Genomic DNA, 22,597 nt, shown 5'->3' on the forward strand with positions numbered 1-22,597 from the left:
AATCATTTTAAGCATTTAGGATGCCATCGAAACCTTTGACATAAGCTGGGATAAACTGTTGAATATACTCGGCAACTAACTTTACATTAAATATTATAAATGTGAAGTGTGCAAGTGTCATAATGTCCCCTGACCTGGTACTCAGACTGATTGAGGTTGTTGTAAACTGTCACTGTGGTCCAGGGGTCGATCAGTTGAGTGATGGGGCAGCACCTCTCCACAGAGCACCTCCTGTTGGCCGCACAGGGGAACTGCACCTTCACCAACAGCAGGTCGTCTTTCAAGGAGACGGAGACAGAAGGAGGGCTGTACGCTGGAGGCAGAGATGATTAAGCACTTTTAATTATCATAAAGCTTAATATTAACAACATCATGACTTAATACACATTAACTTTTAAAAGCAACAGTTTCAAACCAGCAGGGAGCCAACACTTTGTCATCCAAAGTGACCCTTTCTGACCCTTTAAAGACACATTAAAGAATCTGCAGACTGACTGAAGTCGCTGTAGTCGAACTTGCGAGGCTCGATCCAGACGGTGGAGCTGGGGTTGATGTGGACGCCGAGGCGGATCATGTTGTACAGCTCAAAGTTTGAGAAGGCCTGAGAGACGTCACAGCTGCGGGACGACACCCAAACGCACCACGATACGTCCTGCCAGGGGTCCCTGCAACAAGCACAAAGTCACTATGTACAGATAATATACAGTATCATTCATCTTTTAATTATTATTGATGCATTATTATGGTCATCATGAATGAGTTAATCAGTTTTTTGTAGCTGGTGAAAGTGGGCTTATTTAAGGTTTTTTTTTACTGCTAGCTTATGAATTTCATCATCATACAGCATCTTATATTTGTTGATCAAGTTTTGTATTACTAATCGCAATCCGCAAAGAAACTAGTGGCTAAAGCTGCAAAACAAATGTAGTTTAAAAAGTAGTGAACTACACATATAAGGTAGAATAAAATCTACTCATTAAAACTTTGATTTACTGCAACTTTATTTCAGTACAGTACTTTAGTAAATGTATGTAGCTACTTTCCATTACTGTACATTAGTATGAATAGTTAAAATAAGTGAACTGAGATAAAATTGTCACACATACGAGGAGGAAATGAGTAAGTTTCAATAATCTTTTTTACATATAAACTACATGTCAGGGTATAACATTGAGCAATGACTAACTGACTTGTGTTTGCAGGTATAATTGGAAGTGTAGCAGCAAAGTGTGTGTGCGTGTGTGTCTGAGACATTCCTGTAACTTCAGACAGACAGAAGTACTAACCCCTGCGTCTTTGTCTGCACAGTGTAGGTGGTATTAGGACTGGCATGGGGACAATCCCACCGCAGGAGGCAGCCTAAATCCAGTGATTCCACCGTTGTGAAGCAGACTGACCCAGACGACCCTGAAGTTCGCACGAAACCAAACACCAAAATAGCACAATCACACAGGTGCTCATTGACGCTTTAAGTCTAATTGTCACAACATTGTTAACCCGTGCAAGCTTGGCTTCCCATACAGGAAACAGCTACTAAAACACTAACTGTGATATTATGAACAGGACTGACCTTTCATGAGCAGGGCGGCCATGACACAGAACCCCACGGATGCTCCCAGGCGGCGCGTGGTTACTCCTGGAGTCTCCATGTCGACTTTGTGACCTCTGGATCAAGGGAGCAAGTTAACCAGAGCCTGTACAGTACAAGAGGTGCCTGGTAAAGCAGGGCAAATGCACCTGTGGAGAGTCACTGAGAAAGAGATGGAGTAATCTCCAGGGGAGAACGATAGAGAGGAGCAGGCAGGAGCGAGGAAGGGGTGGGGAGATAAGGATTTAATTGAATGCCAGTGTTTTTGTAAGAGAGAGGAAAGGCAGTAATCTACTTAAAGGACCTGATTTTAAGGCTGAGAGGCTCAGAAGCAGATTTAAATATGTTTCATGATTAAAAAAAGATATGTTTATGTTTCACTGTTTTTAAAGTCGTCTTAGCTTTGGTGTCCAGACTCAAACTATTGGGAAGATCAAGATTTAAAAACGCTATTAAACTCATTCCCTTCAATAAGGATTTTCTTGTTTAGTCAAACTTAGATAAATATAAAAATTTGATGTTTATAATAAGGTGGAAGACCAGACATGGCAAGGAAAAAATCCCTCACAAATTCCACTCCAAATTCTTCCTACTTTTTTTTTCTTTAGATTTTCCTGCTAAATGTAGCTCATGTCATGTTGAGGAAAACGTTGCCTTATCCACATATGCTAACATCAACATGCTATGAATGACCATGCTAGCATTTTGATGCTACACAGGCATAAAGTTCACCTTCTTCTCGTACTTTAACAAGATATGCTAGCAAGCAAATAAGCTAAATTATTTCCTTAGCTAAATCTTCCCATCAGCATGCTAACATGTTCACAACGATAATGCTAACACTTTCCTGAGTACATACATTCACCATGATCACCATCTTTAATTCGTTAGTATGGTAGCATGCCTGGTCATATATGCTACCAAGCTAAATATTAATGTCAAAATGCTAGCTTACTATGATTTAGCTGATATATTGTTGCTAACCAGTTAACCATGTTTAAACATAAGTGGTAAAAACACTTAGTCATCTTTCTTTAATGTGTTAGCATGCTAGCTTGTCCGGTTGTATATGCTACCAAGCTTATAATGATATAGCAGACATATTCTTGCTAACATGTTAACCATGTTTAAACATAAGTGGTAAAAACACTTTGTTGAATAGGTACGGTCACCTTGTTCGCCATCTTTCTTTAATTTGTTAGCATGCTAGCTTGTCCTGTTGTATATGCTACCAAGCTAAATAATGGGAAAAAAAACAAAACGTAGCTTACAAAGATATAGCAGACATATTCTTGCTATGTTTAAACATAAATGGTAAAACTAGTAGTGTGTTAGCATTTCCAATAAGACTAGCTAGCATGTTAATGAATTAAAAGCTTAATACAACATAGCTAACATGACGCTGAACAGGTGCTTAATGTTAACAATGTTAGGCTATTTACAATTACATTCATTTTTCAGGTATTTGGTAAATTATTTGGAAATTTAATGAAATTATCAGTAAATATAAATATAAGTATAAGATTTAATAGAATTCCTGCTAATATTTGAGACATTACAGCCAGGACCAGTCAGTCTATGACCAATATTACCCTGCTAGCAAGGCTAAAAGAAGCACATATCAGGAGGACATCACTCCATTCTATCTTTTTATTCAATGCCATCTTTAAATAATAAGAATCTGTACATCTCTTAAGCAGGTCTTTGACCATTCATTCCCAAAAGTAATAATGACATCAATAGTTTCCTTATTAACAACAGTAATACAGTTGAAGTGCTTAACCAGGCCAGTAGAGATCATACAGCCACAAAAGGAACGGTGTACAGCACACACACTCATCCTTCCTCTCTCTCACACGCACACTCGCACTCATCCAGCCTCTCACACTGAATCCACCACACACTCACACGCATCCCAGCAGTGCACCATACACCTTTTGATAATTAAAGACATTAAAGCAAAAACTGCCTGTTCATTCAGAAACAGCACCAAACATCAAAAGTCATTGCAGCAGTAATAATACTAAGCTTAACATTCCTCATTTCAGCATCATCATCAGTATCATCAGTCATAAGAATCTTTACATCTGCAAATATACACAACTGGGCCCCAAACTGGAGTGTTTACATGCTGAACAGTTCTGGATGCTGCCAATCAGTCAGATCAACGCAGGCACGGCTGACATCTTTGAGTTGTAACACCCTCAGCCCAGCAGAGGGCGCAATGCAACAAGATACCAGTTTATTGTCCCACATTTCATGGAGAGAGTCACCCTGGAGTGTGTTTAAGGAAATAGATCTCAACGTGTAATCTGCGCCAAAAAGTGTGTGCGGAAAATAAGCAGGTTATTGCTGCATTAAAATCTGTGCAAATCTAAGAGGACCCGCTTATTTTCCAGGTTTTGGTGCACAGTTTCCACACTTCAGTCTATGTTTGCGCCCCCGGCAAAGCAAGCCCCGGCTCCAGGCTGGTGGTGGTGGTCGTGGGGGTTGGAGACGGGGGAAGTCCTTTGGGTCCTGGACACAGCAGCCCACGTGATGCTGCGTGGTCCCCGTTTAAGTTCTTGTAGGGGTTTCTGCGCGGTGGTGCTCTGAGACACATCGAGGGGAAGCGAAGACCTGCAAGGCAACAACCGGGACAGGAAATCACCTCCTCCTGGTCCAGAGAGTGTCCGCTGCCGGAGCCGAACGGGGAGGAACCGGCGGGGTCGCTGGGAGGGGAGTGGTAGCCGTTGTTGTTGGTTGAAGTTGGAGGGTTTGTGGTCGTTGAGGAGTTCCATCCCAAAGGACGACTCACGACCACGTTGTTGTTGTCCAAGTTGGAAAGGGGAGGCAGGCACGGGGGCCCGTTGGAAATAGCTGACCCCCATCCGTTTGAGAAGGGAGGTGTGGAGGGTTGGATGGGAGTCGAGGCGCGGGATCGAGCTGGGGAAAGTTTGGAATAAGGAGATGGAGTACTGTTATATGTGTCCGGGGAGCTGGTGCAGTCCATCGGCTCCTCCTCCTCCTCGTCTTCCTTCTTCTCTTGGTCCAGCAGGTTGAGCGACAGAGGAAGACCTGAATCACCCGCCAGGTTAGACTCACTCCCCTCCAAGATCTCCTTCTCTTCTTCTAACAGTCTCTCCTCTTCACTCGTTCCGTTTATTTCCCCGTCTGCAGTGTCCATTTCGGACTGGGTGTCCTCCTCGGTGAGGACAGTGTTCGGTGCTGACGTGAGGTACGGAGGAGGCGTGCAGGGGAGCGAGTGGCAGCGCCTGTGCCTCCTCGGTTGTTCGCCACCGTCCGTCTCCGCCGCTGACGGGTCGTCACAGTCCGGCGGAGGCGGAAGGGTAAAAGTGAGGGAGATGACAGACTTGCTGGGAGTGTCGAACAGCTTGATCTTGCCACCTTTGAGGTCCTCCCTCCGAGAGAAGGGGTTGAACCGAGCAGGAGTCGCCATGGTCACGGAGGGGGGCGTGTCTGGGGGGTGGAGCATGTCTGATTTGCTGCGGGACAGGCGAGGGTCGGACGGGAGGCCGAGGGATAGTCTTCGCAGAGTGCCAATCGCTGGACATACAGCTTTAAAGACAAAGAGAAAGGTGCTTAGTATTTATTAAGAGGACATAAACACACATGGCGTCTACAGATGGTTCAATGTCTCACCTTTGATTGTTGGTTCGTCCTTCTGCTTCCTGTCAGCCTGCCTCCTCTCCAGCTCACGAACGATTTGGGAGAAAGACGGACGGAGGTTTGAATTCATCTGATGGAAAACAGAAAACAGGAGCTCAAACGACAATGAAGAGCTAAAACATTCCTGGATTGGTATCTGTGCACAAGTGGATTAAACCTGCATTCTTTCTCATGACCAGCAGGGGGCGACTCCAACAACAAGTCAGATTGAAAAATGACCCTACTTCTCAGCTGATTAATTAGCTCAGTAAACATGTTCCTAACGAGTCTCTATCTCTAGCTTGAAGTCTCTTTCAACACAGCGTGATGTTCTTTTGTTTAATTTTGCTCCCATTTAGAGTAAAACAGACCAAAAAGCAGAGTATGCTTTGATATGTGTTTTAAGTTAGCGTTGCTGTTTAGTGGTTCTGTGCGGTGAACCTGCACTTGAGCTAACATGCGGCACAACCTGAGAACTTCCCCTGACTTTCTCACTTAGAATTAGGCTAATGTGCACCCTGCAGCAAAGAGGAGCGCAGTAAACGGAGAAGGCAGGGAGGAAAGAGAGACTCTGATGAGTGTTTCTTACATTACAGCAGGAGATGGCCAGATCCAGGAAGTCAGTAGGACAGTCACCCACCATCTGCTGGAAGGCCTCCACATCCAGACCAAAGTCCTGCACGGAAACACACATTCATCATACATTAATTTATTGTTTTCAAAAAAATTACTTGTTTGTAGAGCCCTTTAAAAATGCACCAAAAATTGCGCCATCATGCCTTTTATGTTGATGTGACCTAGAAATGCAAAGTGGCTTCAGCTGCTGTACTCTTAATTGGCCACAAGGGGGAGAAACGCTCTTGTGATAACTTCAAAGGCTTTCAACATGAGTCAGTCACTGATGCTGTGTCCTAAAACCACACTGCATACTTACTATAAACATTTTTTACTTAATTATAATGTTTGTAGTTTATGCAGAATTTTTGCACCAATACAAAAGTGCAGATTTTGAGTGTCGCTGCACAAAGAAAAAGCAATACGGTTTATTTTATCATGTTTAAATTGTGTGACAAGAAAAATAAAAACAGCATACTCAAACATTAAAGCAAATTTTTACTGTCTATAACACAAACTGGATGTACTCTGTTAATGCTTCTACAGTTAAAAACATGTTTAAATACGTCTGTAATGTCAAACAGGCTGATTCATCATCGTCTCTGAAGTTAGCAGGAAATTTACACATTGTATACACAGATTTTAAGACATTATAGACTTTCAAGACGTGCAATCTTCCATTAAGATAAGAAAGCTAGCTTCCTGTTCAAACAGACAATCAGCAGTGACATCTGAAAAGCAGATATCAACCATTTAACAGTTTTAAAAATCATCTCTGGTGTTGTGAAACTGTTGCTTAAAGTTATTTTGAAATTGCTGCTTGCGCAACAGTCCTGTGCCGGAGGTGCTTATGAAATACTGATTTCAAGCAGTTAATTAATTCAGGAACTATCCTAAAAGACTTTATCAGTAAAGACACTGTTATATAACTACATGCACAAAATGATAATAAAGAGCTCTGTAAAATAAAGACATGCATGGGATGATGAGTGTTTGATGAAAACGCTGTCATCAGGTACCTCAGTGCGTGGCAGGATGTCAGGGTCAGCCTGTATCCTCGCTATAATCTCACACAGGATGATCCCGTACGCAAACACGTCCACCTGCGGAGAGACGGAGACGTGTCGATGAAAGAGAGACTGAAAGGAAAAGTTGAATAATGCAGGAAGACAGGAAGAGACAGCGGCCGTTTTTATTGTACATGTGTGTTTATATTCTGGCTTTGACCTTTATTATTCTAGTAAAAAGGAGCTTGTGGACTCTCCTTCAACCAAACTTGGAATCGTACATTTTTTCCTGCCTCATTTGTGCCTCAACAAAACATTTAAATTTTCTTGTTAACATATCAGGAATAAAAACCTTGTTTTTTCTATACAGGTAAATGAGTCTAAAAACCTTTTAAAAAGTGGGTAAAGTTGTATATTTGTTTAGTCTAATTTCACTTCAAGGATACAGTTGCAAGGGCTCTCTCTGTAATTTATGTATTTAATAGTAGAAAGGAAAATCTGAAATCTTATTATGCAAGTTAGTTGAATTTTGTATTATATTTGGACTTGGCAAGCCAATCCACACTCTGGATCTGGTTTCTACTAATTTGTAGTTTCTTCTGATTCCAGGCATGACCACACAAATATCATCCCCTACATGAAACCCTCACAGACCATCATAATTTCCACTCAGCTGTACAGAAAAACACCAGTAACGAAGGCCAAGAAGTGCAGCTCTTACATAACTACATTCCTGTTTGCCTGCCACATAATAACTGATATATTAAATATTTATTGCCTCACTTCACAGCCCGAGCTCTCGCTTTATTTGACCGGCTGTCATCACACCCACACTGGACCTTGAACTCCTGCAGCTGAAGGCTAATGAGGATCTGTCAGTACCTTTTCATTGTAAACTTCTCCTCTCAGCACCTCCGGGGCCATCCAGTAGGGGGAGCCGACCACAGCCAGAGGCTCCTGGTCCTCTTCCTCACTGCAGGGAGGAATGAGGAGGGGATGGATGGAGTAAAGAGGAGAGAAACGGAGGGAGAGGAGGTTAGCTTCGTGTTAAACCAGCACTTAAAACCTCTTAAATATAATTTCACAAAAGCTACGTTTAAAAGAACCGTGTTATATTTAGTAGAGAGGGTATTGCTTGAAAGATGTCACAGCTTGGTGTCCACTTCAGAGCGCCTCTTCACCGCTTCTCACCATATTCCGACTGGGAACTCGGAAATTCCGACTTCAGAGTATAAATGGAACGCACCATCATCTTTTTATACAGTCTATGGTTGCTAGGCTACTAAGTTGTCCGGCGGCACTTCCGCTTCCCTCGGTAGTGACTGTTGAGTCCGCTTAAAATCGCTCTGTATGCTTAATATTTGACTTTATTCAAAGAAATTTACAAAGAAAACATAAAAACAATGGAAATAATCGTTTCATTGCATTAGCAGCAGCTCTATACCTGGAAATTGTATCCGCCGAAAAAACGAAACGATCTCCTCCGCCATTATTGTTGACAAATTGATATCTGAAGTCCCGCCCCCTCTTGATTTTGATTGGTTGGTGAGGGAACATTGACGACGCGTTACAAAAGTTGGGCTATTTTCAAATGAGCGCTGAAAATGCTAAATTGGATTAGTTTCGCATACAAAATAGGCGCCGCCAGCGTCAAGTCAAGCTATAAAAAATCATTAATATTAACTCAGCTGTCTTCATTATTCTCTGGTTCCTGCTGCTTACATTTGTTGTGTATTTGGCAAGTTATTGGTGCGTTCTGCATCATATTACATTACAAATCACTTGGTATAGGACCGTTGAACAGAAAATAAGAATCAAAATCACGTCTCTCTGCTTTTACAACTTGTGGGGGTGATTTTTTACGGTTTTGACCATTTATAGAATGAAATATTTTCTTTTTTATAAACAGTGCCTTCATTTTTCCTACACCATCGTGTTTCAAAGTGTCTGGAATAAACTGGGACAAGCAGAGAGCCCATAGTTTAAGATTTTCTACATAGTAAATAATTTATGTGATAGTTCATGGAAAATATTTGCATTGTTATTCCAACCAACAGTCCAAAACACAACTTGAACACGTCACCGTGGGCTTTTATGTAACAGTGACGGGCATTTTTCACCTTTTTTTTGGCTTTGAGTCAATAGCTGCATCAATATGCAAATAAGTGCTCTGTGTGAAGTCTGGGCATCAAAAGGAAATACATGTCTGTCTCCAAAGTCCGCACAGTGATGCATGAGGAACGATGAAAACATATTTTCCATTCAGGAGATGTGCAAGAGACGTGAAGACAGATAAACATGCAGCTGCACAAAGACGGTGATCAGGCATCGCGCTAGATTTCATCAACATGAAACCTAATCAAGACGTTTTGTGTTTGTGCACACTTCCTCTGTATCTAAGAAACCGCAGTGTTTTCAGTTATGTGCAGATATTGTGCAATTTTTCAAAAAAGGAAGGAACACTTGAATGTGCAAGGACACACACACAGAGCAACACACACACAGAGCAACACACACACACACACACACACACACACACACACACACACACACACACACAGTAACATACACCCTGCTGGCTGATACTTCCTCTCTGTGCTATTTCCATCTGCTACTGTGGGCCATGATACTGCAGAAATACAGCAGAGGAAGTGATGGCAGGAGGGAGAAATAAAGCAGGAGAGACAGCCGAGGTGCCCAATGTAAACACAATTTGGAGAAGTGGAGGGACGGAGACGAGAAAACTGAGCGCGTGCAGAAGGGGACGAAGGGAAAAAATGAACAGGAAGAGTTGAAGCGACACCAGAGGGATGATGGGAGAGATCCTGTACGAGCAAAAGGAGGACGAGTGGAATAGTTTGACCTTATTTGGAGCTCTTTCCTAAACTTCCTTCATCTCCTCTCCTTCATGCCACAAGCGCAGCAGTCACACTCCAACCCAAACACACACACTGGAGAAGGGTTGTCAACATGGTCCTCTCTCTGTTACAGGATACGACAGTGTTTGACTACAGTATGAAAGCAAACATGGCCTCGAATGCGACGGAAACACAGTTTAGCAGCTGCTATTGAAACAGACGCTCGAGCAAACAGACGCGAGCTGTTAGGTAGCTGCAGGTATGCAAACCAATAATACACAATGACACATATATCAACTTTTAAGCTAGATTGACGTGCTTTTTGCGGCTCATTTGACGGATATGGACAGTTTCCCAAAGCTCAAACCAGCAGAACAAAGCTTATAGGAGTGACACAGACTTGTGTAAACACTAAAGGTTGTTGGGGCACGAACGCAGCCAGAGGAGACACACAGTCACAACAGAAAAAGGGCAGGCCAGGTTACAGCTGTGTCGTCTCAGCAAGACTCGTGTGTTTACTACATGACTGCAGACACAGACAGGACAGGAGGAAAAGGGGCTGATTGTGTGTCTGTACGTGTGTGAGAGAGATCCTTGGACGCACAGCTGCGTTATTGTGCGTTTGAAGCCTGATACTCTTTGTTATTATTTAACTGCCTGAAGAAAAAAGGAAAAGCAAGTCATGATTTATAGTTTTTATTCTCCCTGCGAAGAGATACATAATAGGATAGGATTAATTTATGTACATCTAAGTGTTCAATGATCAATAGTTGACAGCATGGAAATCCACCTGCATTTCTGTTCCAAATATTTTTTATTATGAAGAGTAGCATCATGATACATGGCAGCCAGAAAAACATTTTCTCTTCCTTTTTATCACAGTATAAACAACAGTGAGGAGGGCTACTCATCATTTGTTTAAGAAAAAGAAATAGTCCTCACATCATAAAGTGAACACAGAACAAAGACAGAGAGAAAATAAATAAATAAATGAATAAGTTGAATAAAACACAGAGCAAACAAAGACAAAACAATCAAAAAAAAAAAAAAAAAAAAAAAAAAAAAAAAAAAAAAAACCCTGGCCCACCCATCCTCCCACTCAAGCCCTCAACCCTCCCTGGAGTGTTACCTAATGTTACGCAAAGTGTAGTTCATATACAGGATTTGAATTAGTTTAGCCTTTCAAATAGGAGATTAAGGGGTGCCAAATCTTATCAAATTCCCTGAGTTTGTTTCTCAGAAAAAATCTAATTCTTTCTAAATGCAGAGTTTCTGTTAACTCAGTGAGCCAGTGTTTAACAGTGGGCACTTCTTTCTTCTTCCAAAAAAGAAGAATGAGCTTTTTAGCAGTGAGAAGTCCATGAGATAATAGGCATTGCTGAGCTACCTCTAGTCTCCTTGTGCCTACCGATACCCCTAAAGTGATTAGTACTGGGTCTGGCTCTAACCCCACCCCCAGCATCTTTGAAAATGTTCTAAATATCCCTGACCAAAAGTTATGCAGGTTGGGACACAGGACATAGCTGTGCAATAAATTTGCATCTGGTGAGCCACATTTATCACATTGAGATGAAATTTCTGGAAATATTTTGTGTAATTTTGTCTTTGAATAATGCAATCTATGCAAAACTTTAAATTGTATTAAACGATGTCGTGCATTAACCGAGCAAGTGTGTATATATTCCAGGCTTTTATCCCAGATGTCTTCTGTCAACTGCTCACCCAGTTCTGCTTCCCATTCTGCTTTAATTGCATTAGTTGCAGTTGGGGCTATATTCTGAAGTGTATTGTACAGGCAAGAAATTATACTTTTAGACCATGTAGAATATTTTAAACAGTTATCCAGTTTGTCTGGCCCCGCACCCTCAAAGTCAGGGAGATGTGTTCTCACATAACTCCTAATCTGCAGGTATTTAAAGAAGTCACACTGTGGGAGAGCATATTTTTCCTTGAGCTGTTGGAAGGATGCAAACACTCCTTTCAGGTATAGGTCACCAACACAACTAATTCCCAATTCCTTCCATGCAAAAAAAGAGCCATCTAAGTAAGAAGGGGCAAATGAAGGATTTGCTATTATGGGTAATAGGAAAGAAACATTTCTAAGCTTAAAGTGTTTCTTAAGTTGTTTCCAAATAAGTATGATGTTATGAATAATTGGATTGTTACTATAGTTGGCTTTGCTTAATGGCACAGGTGACAAAATGACTGCACCAGCAGAGAAAGGTAGACAATCTTCTCGCTCCATCTCTAACCCAACGGGCAACACAGCTGAGTCATCCAACAAATACGCAATGGAGCGGATGTTGGAGGCCCAATAGTAATGAATGAAATTTGGCAGAGCCAGCCCTCCATTTGTCTTGGGTTTACAAAGATGAGCTTTCCCTATTCTATGTACTTTATAATCCCACACAAATGAAAGAATAATGGAATCTAAACGTTTGAAAAATGTTTTAGAGATACAGACAGGTATGTTCTGGAGGAGATATAACAGCTGCGGGAGGAATATTATTTTAACAGCATTTGTCCTTCCTAGCAAAGAAATCGGAAGCGTCCTCCAAAATTGAATGTTATTCCTGAGTTTATCCATCAAGGGATCAAAGTTGGCCTTAAACAATGAAGTAAAATTTTTAGTAATAATTATTCCCAGGTATTTAAACTTTTCTCTATTTATCCTAAAGGGAAGGTGATGGAGCCATTCATGATCTATAATACGAATTGGCATGAGCTCGCTCTTGTCCCAGTTGACCCTGTAACCCGCAAAGGATCCAAACAGATCGATCAAAGACAGAATTGGTGGTATGGAAGTTTGAGGCTGTGATATGAAGAGGAGAATATCATCCGCATAAAGAGCTATCTTACTAGCAGTGTAGTTTGTATTATATCCATAAATTTCTGGGTGTGATCGGATTCTCTCTGCAAGGGGCTCTATCGCCAGCGCGAACAGCAAAGGGCTTAAAGTACAGCCCTGCCTAGTTCCCCGACACAACTTGAAATTAGGAGAAAGTGTATGATTGGTCAATATTTTGGCACAGGGGTTATTATATAATAGTTTAATCCATGAAATAAACCTATCACCAATTCCAAATTTATTAAGGACTGCAAATAAGTAGGGCCATTCGACCTGGTCAAATGCCTTCTCGGCATCTAAAGATAGTACCAAAAGGTCCTCCTTGGAATGCCGTGAGGAATACATAACATTAAATAAACGTCGCAGATTAAAGTATGAGTATCTTTGGGGAATAAACCCGGTCTGGTCTGGGTGTACCAGCTTTCCTATCAACAGGCTCAATCTTTTGGCTAAAGTTTTTGTGAGAATTTTTTGATCCGTGTTTAACAAAGATATAGGTCTGTAGGAGCCCGCCTCCTCCAGATCCTTCCCTGTTTTGGGAATCAAAGTAATAATTGCCTCATTGAGGGTGTGGGGAAGCTCTCCATTATCAAATGCCTGCCCAAACATTTTATTTAAATGGGGAACCAATAGGTCACTAAATTTTTTATAAAATTCATTTCCAAATCCATCTGGTCCTGGACTTTTGCCATTTTTCAAGGATTTTATGGATTCTGTAATTTCTTCACATGTAATCTCAGCTCCTAAATAATCACGCTCAGCTTGGTTTAAAGTTGGGAGCTGACACTCATCCAGGAAAGCTTGCATATCTCCTGGTGTTGCCTTCGTTTGAGATGTGTATAACCTCTCATAAAACTGTTGAAACCGTTCGTTTATATCTTTGTGTGAAGTTAAGAGTTCTCCAATATCTGATTTAATCCTGTGAATTGAACGCTCATTCTCTAGTTTGCGCAATTGTCTAGCAAGCAGTTTATGCGGTTTATCGCCAAACTCGAAATATTTCTGTTTTGTAAACATAAAGGCTTTACTAGTTTTTTCTGAGAGTATTTTATTAAGTTGGTATTTGAGTGTTAAAATCTGATTAAATTTATCTTTAGAAGGGTATCGTGCATTTTCTGCATCAAGCTTTTGTATTTGATCTTCCAATTTTAATTGTTCCTCTTTGCTACGTTTCCGCTTAGAGGCTTGAAATGAAATAATGCATCCTCTTAAGTAGGCCTTCAGCGTCTCCCACAGCAAAGAGGGAGCAGTTTCTGGCTTGTTGTTTGTCTCGAGAAATATATTAACATGTGTTTTAATGTATTCACAAAACACAGAATCAGTAAGGAGCTGTGGGTTAAACCTCCAACTTCCCTGTTGCCGAGGTGTGTCACATAGTCTAAAAGAAAATGTGACTGGGCAGTGATCAGAAATAATAATATTATGGTACTTAGCATTGCCAGAGTATTGAAGTAGTTTTCCATCCACCAGGAAATAATCTATTCTTGTGTAGACATTGTGTACATGGGAATGAAAAGAGTACTCCCTGCCCGTTGGGTTTGAGATCCTCCATATGTCACACAAATTCATATTTTTAATGTATGTATTGAGCAATTTACTTGAATTAGAGGGGGCTATGGTTTGTGCTGATGACCTATCCAAATATTGATCCAAAACACAATTAAAATCACCCCCAATAATCAAATTAGTACTAGAAATATCTGGTATCAACCCGAGAACCTTTCGGAAAAATTCAGGATCATCCTGATTTGGCCCATATATATTTAACATTGTCACCGGTCTGGAATACAACTCTCCCACCACTATGACATATCTCCCCTCCTTATCGGCAATGGTGGAGTGATGCCTAAAAAGAACTCCCTTGCGGATTATAATGGCTACTCCTCTGGTCTTAAATGGAAAGGAGGAATGGTAAACTTGGCTTATCCATCTGCATCTAAGTCTGAGATGTGAGTCCTTCTTTAAGTGTGTTTCCTGCAAAAATATAACCCCTGAATTAAGAGACTTCAAGTGTGCCAACACCTTACCCCTTTTAACTGGCTCATTGATACCTTTGACATTCCAAGAGGAAAAAATTATTTCACCCGTTCTCTCCTTAGGTGCACCCGTATTATCCTGTATCATAACTGTATGCTACACTGCCATCTGCCCGGCAACACTCCACCCTCCCTCCCCCATCCCCCCCCTTCGTGAAAACAAACGCACTACAAAAACTCGTCATCTCGCTGTCACTACCAGAGCGCAGCGCAACCCTACTGCAGGAGGATCGATAAGAACTACAATAAGAGAGCAAAAAGAAGAACGGAAAAGAAAAGAAAGAGAAAAAAAGATAAGATAAGACTATATAACTAAAATCACCTCCTTGTCTAACCCCTAAGACTCTGAGTGTGGTTATTACAGAGAACAACTCGTAGCTCTCTAGCAATAGTTAAGAAGTTAACCACAAAACAGGACATAAAGTCCAAGTGCATATTTTCTATAACAGCATCAAGAAAAACCGAACAGTTAAATATTTCAAGTAGAAAAAATAGGAGCTTGAAATAACAACATTAACAAGTATACTGAGCGTAGTCCGCTGAAATGCCTTATACTTTTTGTATAACGTGAACACATAGTAACAACATTGATGATTAATACAGCAGTCCAGCTGAAATGGCATTACCTGTGTCCCTTGTTTGGATTATCACCTGGGCATGAAGTAATGCTACTTTACCGTTCGGCTCTGTCTACTTCTGTCCAAAATTACGTTCAGCATAAGCAAGGGCTTCCTTCGGGTTGGTAAACAGTAACTCTGTGCCATCGTGTGTCACCCGTAGTTTGGCTGGATATGCGATCCCAAACCTGACTCCGGGCTTATCCTGAAGCAGTCTCCTGGCTGGGGTGAAAGCCGCTCGGGCTCTAGCAACTTCTTGGGGGAGATCTCTGAATATCTGAATCCGCTGCCCTTGAAATGATAGTTCTCTCTTGCTGGTAATCTTGCGGAAGATGTCGTCAAAAACATGGCCATGATGAATCTTTAGGATCAGGTGCCTTGGAGGTTCATTATCTCCCGGACGTTTCCTCAGTGCCCTGTGGGCCCGATCGATAACAGGCTTTTCCTCCAACTCCAGAACTTCTTTAAGTAGACCCGCTGCGAGTTCCCTGGTGGTCTGTCCATGCTCTGTCCCCTCTTTCAGGCCTGAAATCCTGAGATTCTGCCTCTTTGAGCGTCCCTCCAAGTCCAGGCATTTCCCATTAAGTCGGTCAACTTGCCCGGTCAGACGTTTCACCTGCGCCTCCAGCTCAGCTACGATGTCCGTTGTGCGTGATGCTGACTGCTCCAGTCCGTGCAGCGTCTCAGCATGTAGCTCAGCCTGAGCTTTTAGCGTTGTGATGCTAGTATCAGTTTCAGTTTTTAGATCGGCAATTTCAGCCCTCAGTGTAACTGACACGTCTGCAATCCTTTCGTCTATCTTGTCACAAATGTCAGTTTTTATCATGTGCAGCTCGGAGCGTAAGGATGCTATCGCGGCTAGCACGACATTCTCGTTCGGGTCACATGGGTTCACCTCGGCGGCCTCTCCCTCAGGTGTGGCCGCGGTTCCGCCTGGGCCTTCCTCAGCAACATCGCTCTTCGGTTTATTTCCCTTTTTTGAGGTCGGCATTCTTGATTCCTTAAGTATTATACTTTCCCAAGCACTTCGGACGTCTGGTCTTTATAAATGTTGCAATAAAAGTGTCCTTGTTTTGTTGAAAATGAAGTTTTAAATCGAAATCTATGAGAGCTATTACGAGACACGTCCTATCCGCTCATTGCTCCCCCTAGAGTCCAATCCACCTGCATTTCATAACCACATTTAACTCTCATGTAGCTACTCTGGCATAATGACATCATCTACAGACATAGTAATGACGTGGCTTTCCATTGTAAAAAGGCTCAATGGCTATTATGATTTATTTCTGTATTTTTGTATCATTTCTGACATTTTCTTGCTGTAATTGTGTATTTAAAGATATAATCTCAAAGTTCTCAGTCACGTTCTATCTGGCGGCACCTTATGGCGATAAATGGCAAATGCAGGCGCACACGACATCCACGGTTGGCTCCGGTTGTAACTCTTGATTTGCCTGGCTGACGGTCGCTTTCCTTTTAACCCTTCAATTCCACAGGATCCGTCTCCGGCGCGTTCTCCGGAGTCGATCGCGCCCATTCAAGTCAATGATAATGATTCCACAGCACGTGCCGTGGTCCGTCACTTTTTGACGGAGGCCGCTTCAAACAAGCAGATCGTTCCAAACAGGAAGCGACACACAAAAGCAGCATACAGCATCCGGTCATTTCAAAATAAAACACCATGTTCAGACCGGTACAGACTCCCGTTTTTTTCCGTTTATTTTAAGATCAACACACTGAAATCTCGAAAAAAGAACACTTTTAATTAAGTAGTGTACTCCTTCATGGTGGAAGCACAAACATCACGGAATTATCTCCAAATGAGCAGATAATCAACCTCGGATGTGCAAACTGAACTGTAGTTTGTGTGTTGCTCTGCTAACATTGATGTTATTGCGTGATTTCTCAATTCCCGCGCGATAATGTAGTTCTCCCGCGATCTTGTGATCTCGCAAGTCCAGCTGCTTGGGCCAGGGACCAGACACGCTTCCTGTGACGAGGGCTCGCGCTGCTGACGGACCAGAAACACGGCGCAGACGGAACGCGCCGCAGAAGGATCCTGAGGGATCGAGGGGTTAGACTGTTTGCTTCATCTGAGCGTCGAGTTTGTTTCTTTTTCTTTGGATTTTCACTTATTTTTGAAGTTGTATCTGTAGTCATCCATCTTTTCTTTGTTTGTTCAGCCATAGTCGATTACTTTTTACTCGCAACACTTGCAGAGAGCGGAAAAGCAGCCGCTTAGCTCCGCCTACCCTCTCTACCCAGTGGCAGACCAACCACTGCTGGCTGATGGAAAACGCGTCACTAACTGGGCGCCGCTTGTGATTTTTATTGCAAATTTTGGCAACAAGATTTTTCATAATGAGTACGGTTACTTTTTATGCATGACTTTATTTTACAGGGTCAAATATTAAACTCAGAACTTCCCTTCTTTGTCCCCGCTGTGCTGTTGTTACAAGAATTTAATAATCCACCATCCCAGATCCCAGATATGATGTCACTGAGAGCGAGCTGAAGGAAATAAAAGTTGATAGCTGTAACATCGCCGGTCGTTTATGGTCTGTTCAGGGCGGTGGTGAATTGATGGCGGTGAATAAAAAGTGCTACATAAATGTCACTGCGCATTAAAAACACACAGCTGCAAACACAACGACACGACAGGAACAGAGCGGTGCTTTTGTGGTCCAACGTGGCCACCATCCCTCCCTCCTCTTAAAATCACACGTCAGAATATTAATAAAAAGTTCCCCAAAGTGTGTGAAAACTTTGGAAAAACTCGACTGTGGTTTGGTGTGAGTAACGTCTGCGCGTCTCTGACAGGAAGGAGAAGCTGTGGGAGACGTTTGTGGACACGCTGCTCGCACAGATACGACATGAGAGAGGCATAAAGACAAAGAGGAGTGGCGGAGGAGCGTGATTTATTGAGCGTGACTTATCTAATCGCTCCGTGTTGATAGAAGGTTTGATGAACGGACTCATTCACACTGACCTGTAATCTGGGATTTTCTCTGCCAGGCCGAAGTCTCCCACCACGCCCGAGCACACGCAGCCCTCCCAGCGCACCAGGCAGTTCTGCACACAGGGGTCAAAGGTCACACACACAGACATCACGTTTACTGCTGTTAGGTGTGTTCAGTGTGTGTGAGAACATTCCTTTCTATATTGCCGTGTGTAAACAGTGATGTAAGAGCTTTTCTTCTGGTATAAAGGATTTGAAGGCGAAGTTTTAGCTGTGCCGCAGCGTTAGCCGAGGACTGCTGATGTTTCCACACAAACTATTTCACCAGATTGCCTTTATTTTCTACAAGTCATTATCTCACCATGTTTACTTACTCAGAATTTGAAGTTGTGCGTAGTTTAAATCAGAGTTTTGAATAAGGAAGCACCAATACTAGGCCCTAGTTTCTTGTATGTTAATTAACTTCAGTAAACCCCTGAGGAAGATCAATCAGTGCTGATGTTCAGTGGTGTGTGTGCTCTGTGTGTGTGTGTGTGTGTGTGTGTGTGTGTGTGTGTGTGGTTACCTTGGACGTGAGGTCCCTGTGGAAGATGCCCTTGCTGTGCAGGTACTGCAGACCTCGGGCGATGTCCAGAGCCAGATTGAGCCGCACGCTCCACGACAGATACACGTCGCTGCCCAACAGCTGCTCCAGGTTACCGCCGTTTATGTACTGAAACAGTGAGCAGGCAGGAGTTCAGACACACACACATAAATCCACACACAATTACTTCAACACATTTTTTAATTGCTTAGATGTTGATTTGAAAGCTGCTTCACTTATTGTTTTGGGAATCTGGGACCTGAACGTCTCACTCATACTGAGCTGTTATACACTGTAAGAATGTTGCCATGTGATGTTTTCCTCTTTTATTTGTCCGGTTTCATTGATCAACACAGGTTTTTTCTTGATCGGATGGAGTTTGTTTTGAAAAGTGACCGACAAATAAACACTGTGAGGGCAAAAAAAACACAATTAGTGCTAAAATATTCTAATCAATCATTCATAAAATTGACTCAAACAAGTCAGTCATAAAAATGACAAATATTTGTCGGTAGCAGCTTTTAAAACGATACAATTTATGGCATTTCTTTGTCTTACAGAACTGTTCATTTCAGTTTTCTAGAATAAAAGGTTAATGACGAAACCACCTTAAACTCAAGACAATTACGAGACAATTGTTTTTCTATCGGCTACGCTCTTTTTGAAATCAGATTTCAATAAGAAGGGAGCATCAACATTTCAAATTTCAAATTAAAATAACTAAATTTAAATATAACTTACAACATTTATGCCCTCAAAGTGAACTAGGAGGCAACGTTTTGGTAGACGTCTTCAGTATTACTTAGCTGACCTGACACGTGCGCTGTCAAAAAACCCACTAAGGGCCCGATCAGACAGGACGCGTTTTAGCAGCTGGGGGCTTTTTTGTCATCGTTTTCAATTTTTCCGCTCTGTGCGCCTCGCGTTTTTGAGGAAACGCTCCGAGCGCCTCGAGTTGAAAAAACTTCAACTCAAAGCAGAAAAGCGCCTGACGTCATAGGCGTTTTTTCTCATTGTCCAATCGGATGAAAGGAGAGGCGGGCCTTCTGTCAGTTAACAATGTAACGGTTAGGTAAATGACAGCTAATGATTCGGTGGTTGCCTTAACAACAGTAGGGAAAAAAAGCCGCCCCCAGCTGCTAAAACGCGCTCTGTCTGAACGGGTGTTTACTTTCACAAAAAGGCAGTGCGGTGCGCCTCGCGTTTTACGCCTGCAAAGCGCGTTCTGTCTGATGGGGCCCTAATGCAGTATCAAAATTAACACTAAAACTAAGCTAAGAAAACAACTGTGCATTATTTCATGACATTTAGTAACATAATCACAAAATTACATTAAAAAAATATGATTAAATAATAACTTTCCCTTAAGTCCATCAGCCCAACATCCTGATTTGATTTAAATGATTTTGTCTACATGTAGAATCACAGTTTATGTCGGCCCTGATGCAACGCTATCAGTGATGACATAAGACTCTATTGCTTTATTGCTCTAATTCTATCAGTGATGATATAATAATAAAGTCATTTTGTGGAGCACTTATCAAAGCAAAGATTACAAAGTGTTCAACAATAAAACACAAAAATTACGAACAAAACAGAACTATTTTCATCTGAGCTGCAGGTTATTTTAGCGTCTTACCTCTGTGAGCGCGTGCAGCTGTCCCTCATGGACACACACTCCGATAAACCTGCAGGCAGAGCACACACACACACACACACACACACACACACACTCAACAGTTTAGAGACAAACATAAGAATACACTTTTCTACTAAAAGGTTCTTGGTCCAGGATCCAGGTGTTGCGTGTAAATACTCCAGTTACCTGAGGATGTTGGGGTGAGATAGTCGGTTCATGAGCTGGACCTCTTTCAGCATGTTGGCTCTGTTACTGACCAGGATGTTCATCTTCAGAGCCATCACCTGGCCCGTGACGCGATGCTGCACCTGGATCAAACAACACAATACATACTTTTATTCTGCTGCAATATGCAAACATGACCTTTAATGTTTTGTATTATTTACAGATACATTATGGTGTATAAGAGAACGGGCCTGCAGCACAGTTATACATTACGTAGGTTAACACCATCCAAAGTAATAAACTGGAATGTTAACATGTTGCTGAGTATTATTAACACTTAAAAAACACTTAAGTGCTTTTGGAAACCGTCCAGGAAACAGAAGCAGGTCAGTCGACTTTATAAATTTGCGTTGGCCGCTTCTGTGCCCAAGCCGGATGCCATGGAAACGCCTCCGCCTGATGCGACACGATCCCCCCCTCGGGCTGCACGACGGCGAACAGTCAAGTAGTTTGACTTCCAAAAGAAACAGCGAGCAGCAGACGAGCGCTAAATACTCTGGCAGAATGTGCAGCGAGGAAGTCAGAGGTGTTTGAGAGTCTGTCAGTATGTGTGTGTGTGTGTGTGTGTGTGTGTGTGTGTGTTATATTGTATGTGTGACTGCAGTGAGAAAGTCCAGTACTGTATGTGTTTAATCAGCAGTGTAACTGTAGATACTGTAAAAGAGAGTTTCTCTTTTGTATTGGTGCATGTTTAAGGGTTTAATCTGTAACCATTTTGACCTCATAAATTACACTTTATTTGAACATAAAACTTATGACCAGTTTTAAAATAACAGGCCAGTGTCACACCTGTACATTAAAACTAAAGATGTACTGCATTTAGTAAGACTACAGCTGAAAATAAACAAGTATAGCTAGGTAACGGTCCAAAATGTGTCCATATTGAGGAAGAGTGAGAGTCCACAGACATGCTAGCAGCTCTAACATTACATACACAAAATTTAACAGACTAACAAAGGCTAACTTTGCAGTTCAAATTTCAAAAGATCAAATACCGATGTAAGATTCAATTATGAAAATTTGTTCCGCTAGTTTGAAGATATCAATGTCCTATGTCAAGAAACCATATCGCTAACAGGGTGTAGCTTTTAAGGAGTGTAACATAATAGGCTTCAAAAGGTACGCAACTGATCTTCACTTATCACCCTGGGCAATCAAACATTGAGCATTTGAAGTAGTAAAAAAAAAACTGCTTTACTTGTCTAATTAAGAGGAAGTCTTTTTTCCAGAACATTACCTTGAGCTAAATGCTAACATCAGCGCTGCTAACATGCTTACAGTGACAATGCTAACATGCTGATGAAGTCTGTTTTATAGGGAAGCACACTGTGTTCAGTAAAAGGGAAAAATGTGTCATGTTTACCCTCTTAGTTTGTCATGTTAGCATGCTAACATTTGCTAGTTAGCACTAAAATAAGTACATCTGAGGCTATTGAGTATTTTTAGATTAAAAAGTATTTGGTCCAAAAACTAGATTCCACCTCAATCCATCAATTCGCTAATGAGTCATTTAAATAAAAACCCCAAACATCAATGTTGTCGCACAAGAAGAAACGTCAGGATTCATCCTCTGGGACTATGAATCCATGAATCAAGGCAGAAAAAGGAACGTTTTGGTATCTGTTATTTAAACAATTCTTCACCCTACTGTTTAATCAAAGCAGGATGAAACCTCTTTAGGTTCTCTTGGTTGTTGGGCACACTTTAATTTGCATTTCAGCTCAGTAACCACGCCTTTAATGCCCGACTGCAAACCAAATGTACCTCTGAGCTAGACATACAGCTGAACGTGCAAAGGAGGGTTTCAGGTTGTGTCTTCAGTGTGTAGTGAAAAAAAGTGTGTGCGTGTGTGTGCGTGTGTGTGTGTGAGAGCATCAAAGTCTGAGCTGAAGTCAGTGTGACACGTTAGCCTGGATCTTTTGCTAGCTGAGCTCCGGATCAGACTAGTGATGAGAGAGAAAAACCACAAAGCCT

The 22,597-nt window shown here is 41.9% G+C and overlaps 1 protein-coding gene across 1 annotated transcript in view; it reads right to left on the reverse strand.

Annotated features, from left to right (window-relative positions):
* Positions 1–3,220: 3,220 nt before the first annotated feature.
* Positions 3,221–22,597, reverse strand: part of tesk1b (testis associated actin remodelling kinase 1b) — a 35,659-nt gene continuing 16,282 nt past the window's right edge. The window contains exons 3-11 of the mRNA XM_069672403.1: positions 20,585–20,706; positions 20,399–20,447; positions 18,742–18,888; positions 18,207–18,289; positions 7,741–7,831; positions 6,871–6,954; positions 5,826–5,912; positions 5,231–5,327; positions 3,221–5,146 (exon numbers count right to left, since the gene is read on the reverse strand). Of these exons, the coding sequence (XP_069528504.1) occupies positions 4,017–5,146; positions 5,231–5,327; positions 5,826–5,912; positions 6,871–6,954; positions 7,741–7,831; positions 18,207–18,289; positions 18,742–18,888; positions 20,399–20,447; positions 20,585–20,706 (1,890 nt within the window). The 3' untranslated portion in view covers positions 3,221–4,016. The remainder of the gene's footprint in view (positions 5,147–5,230; positions 5,328–5,825; positions 5,913–6,870; positions 6,955–7,740; positions 7,832–18,206; positions 18,290–18,741; positions 18,889–20,398; positions 20,448–20,584; positions 20,707–22,597) is intronic.

Source organism: Semicossyphus pulcher, unplaced genomic scaffold (genome assembly GCF_022749685.1).
Source record: "Semicossyphus pulcher isolate SPU_LCO1_2020_fin unplaced genomic scaffold, fSemPul1.0.p SCAF_21, whole genome shotgun sequence".
Taxonomy (NCBI): Eukaryota; Metazoa; Chordata; class Actinopteri; order Labriformes; family Labridae; genus Semicossyphus; species Semicossyphus pulcher.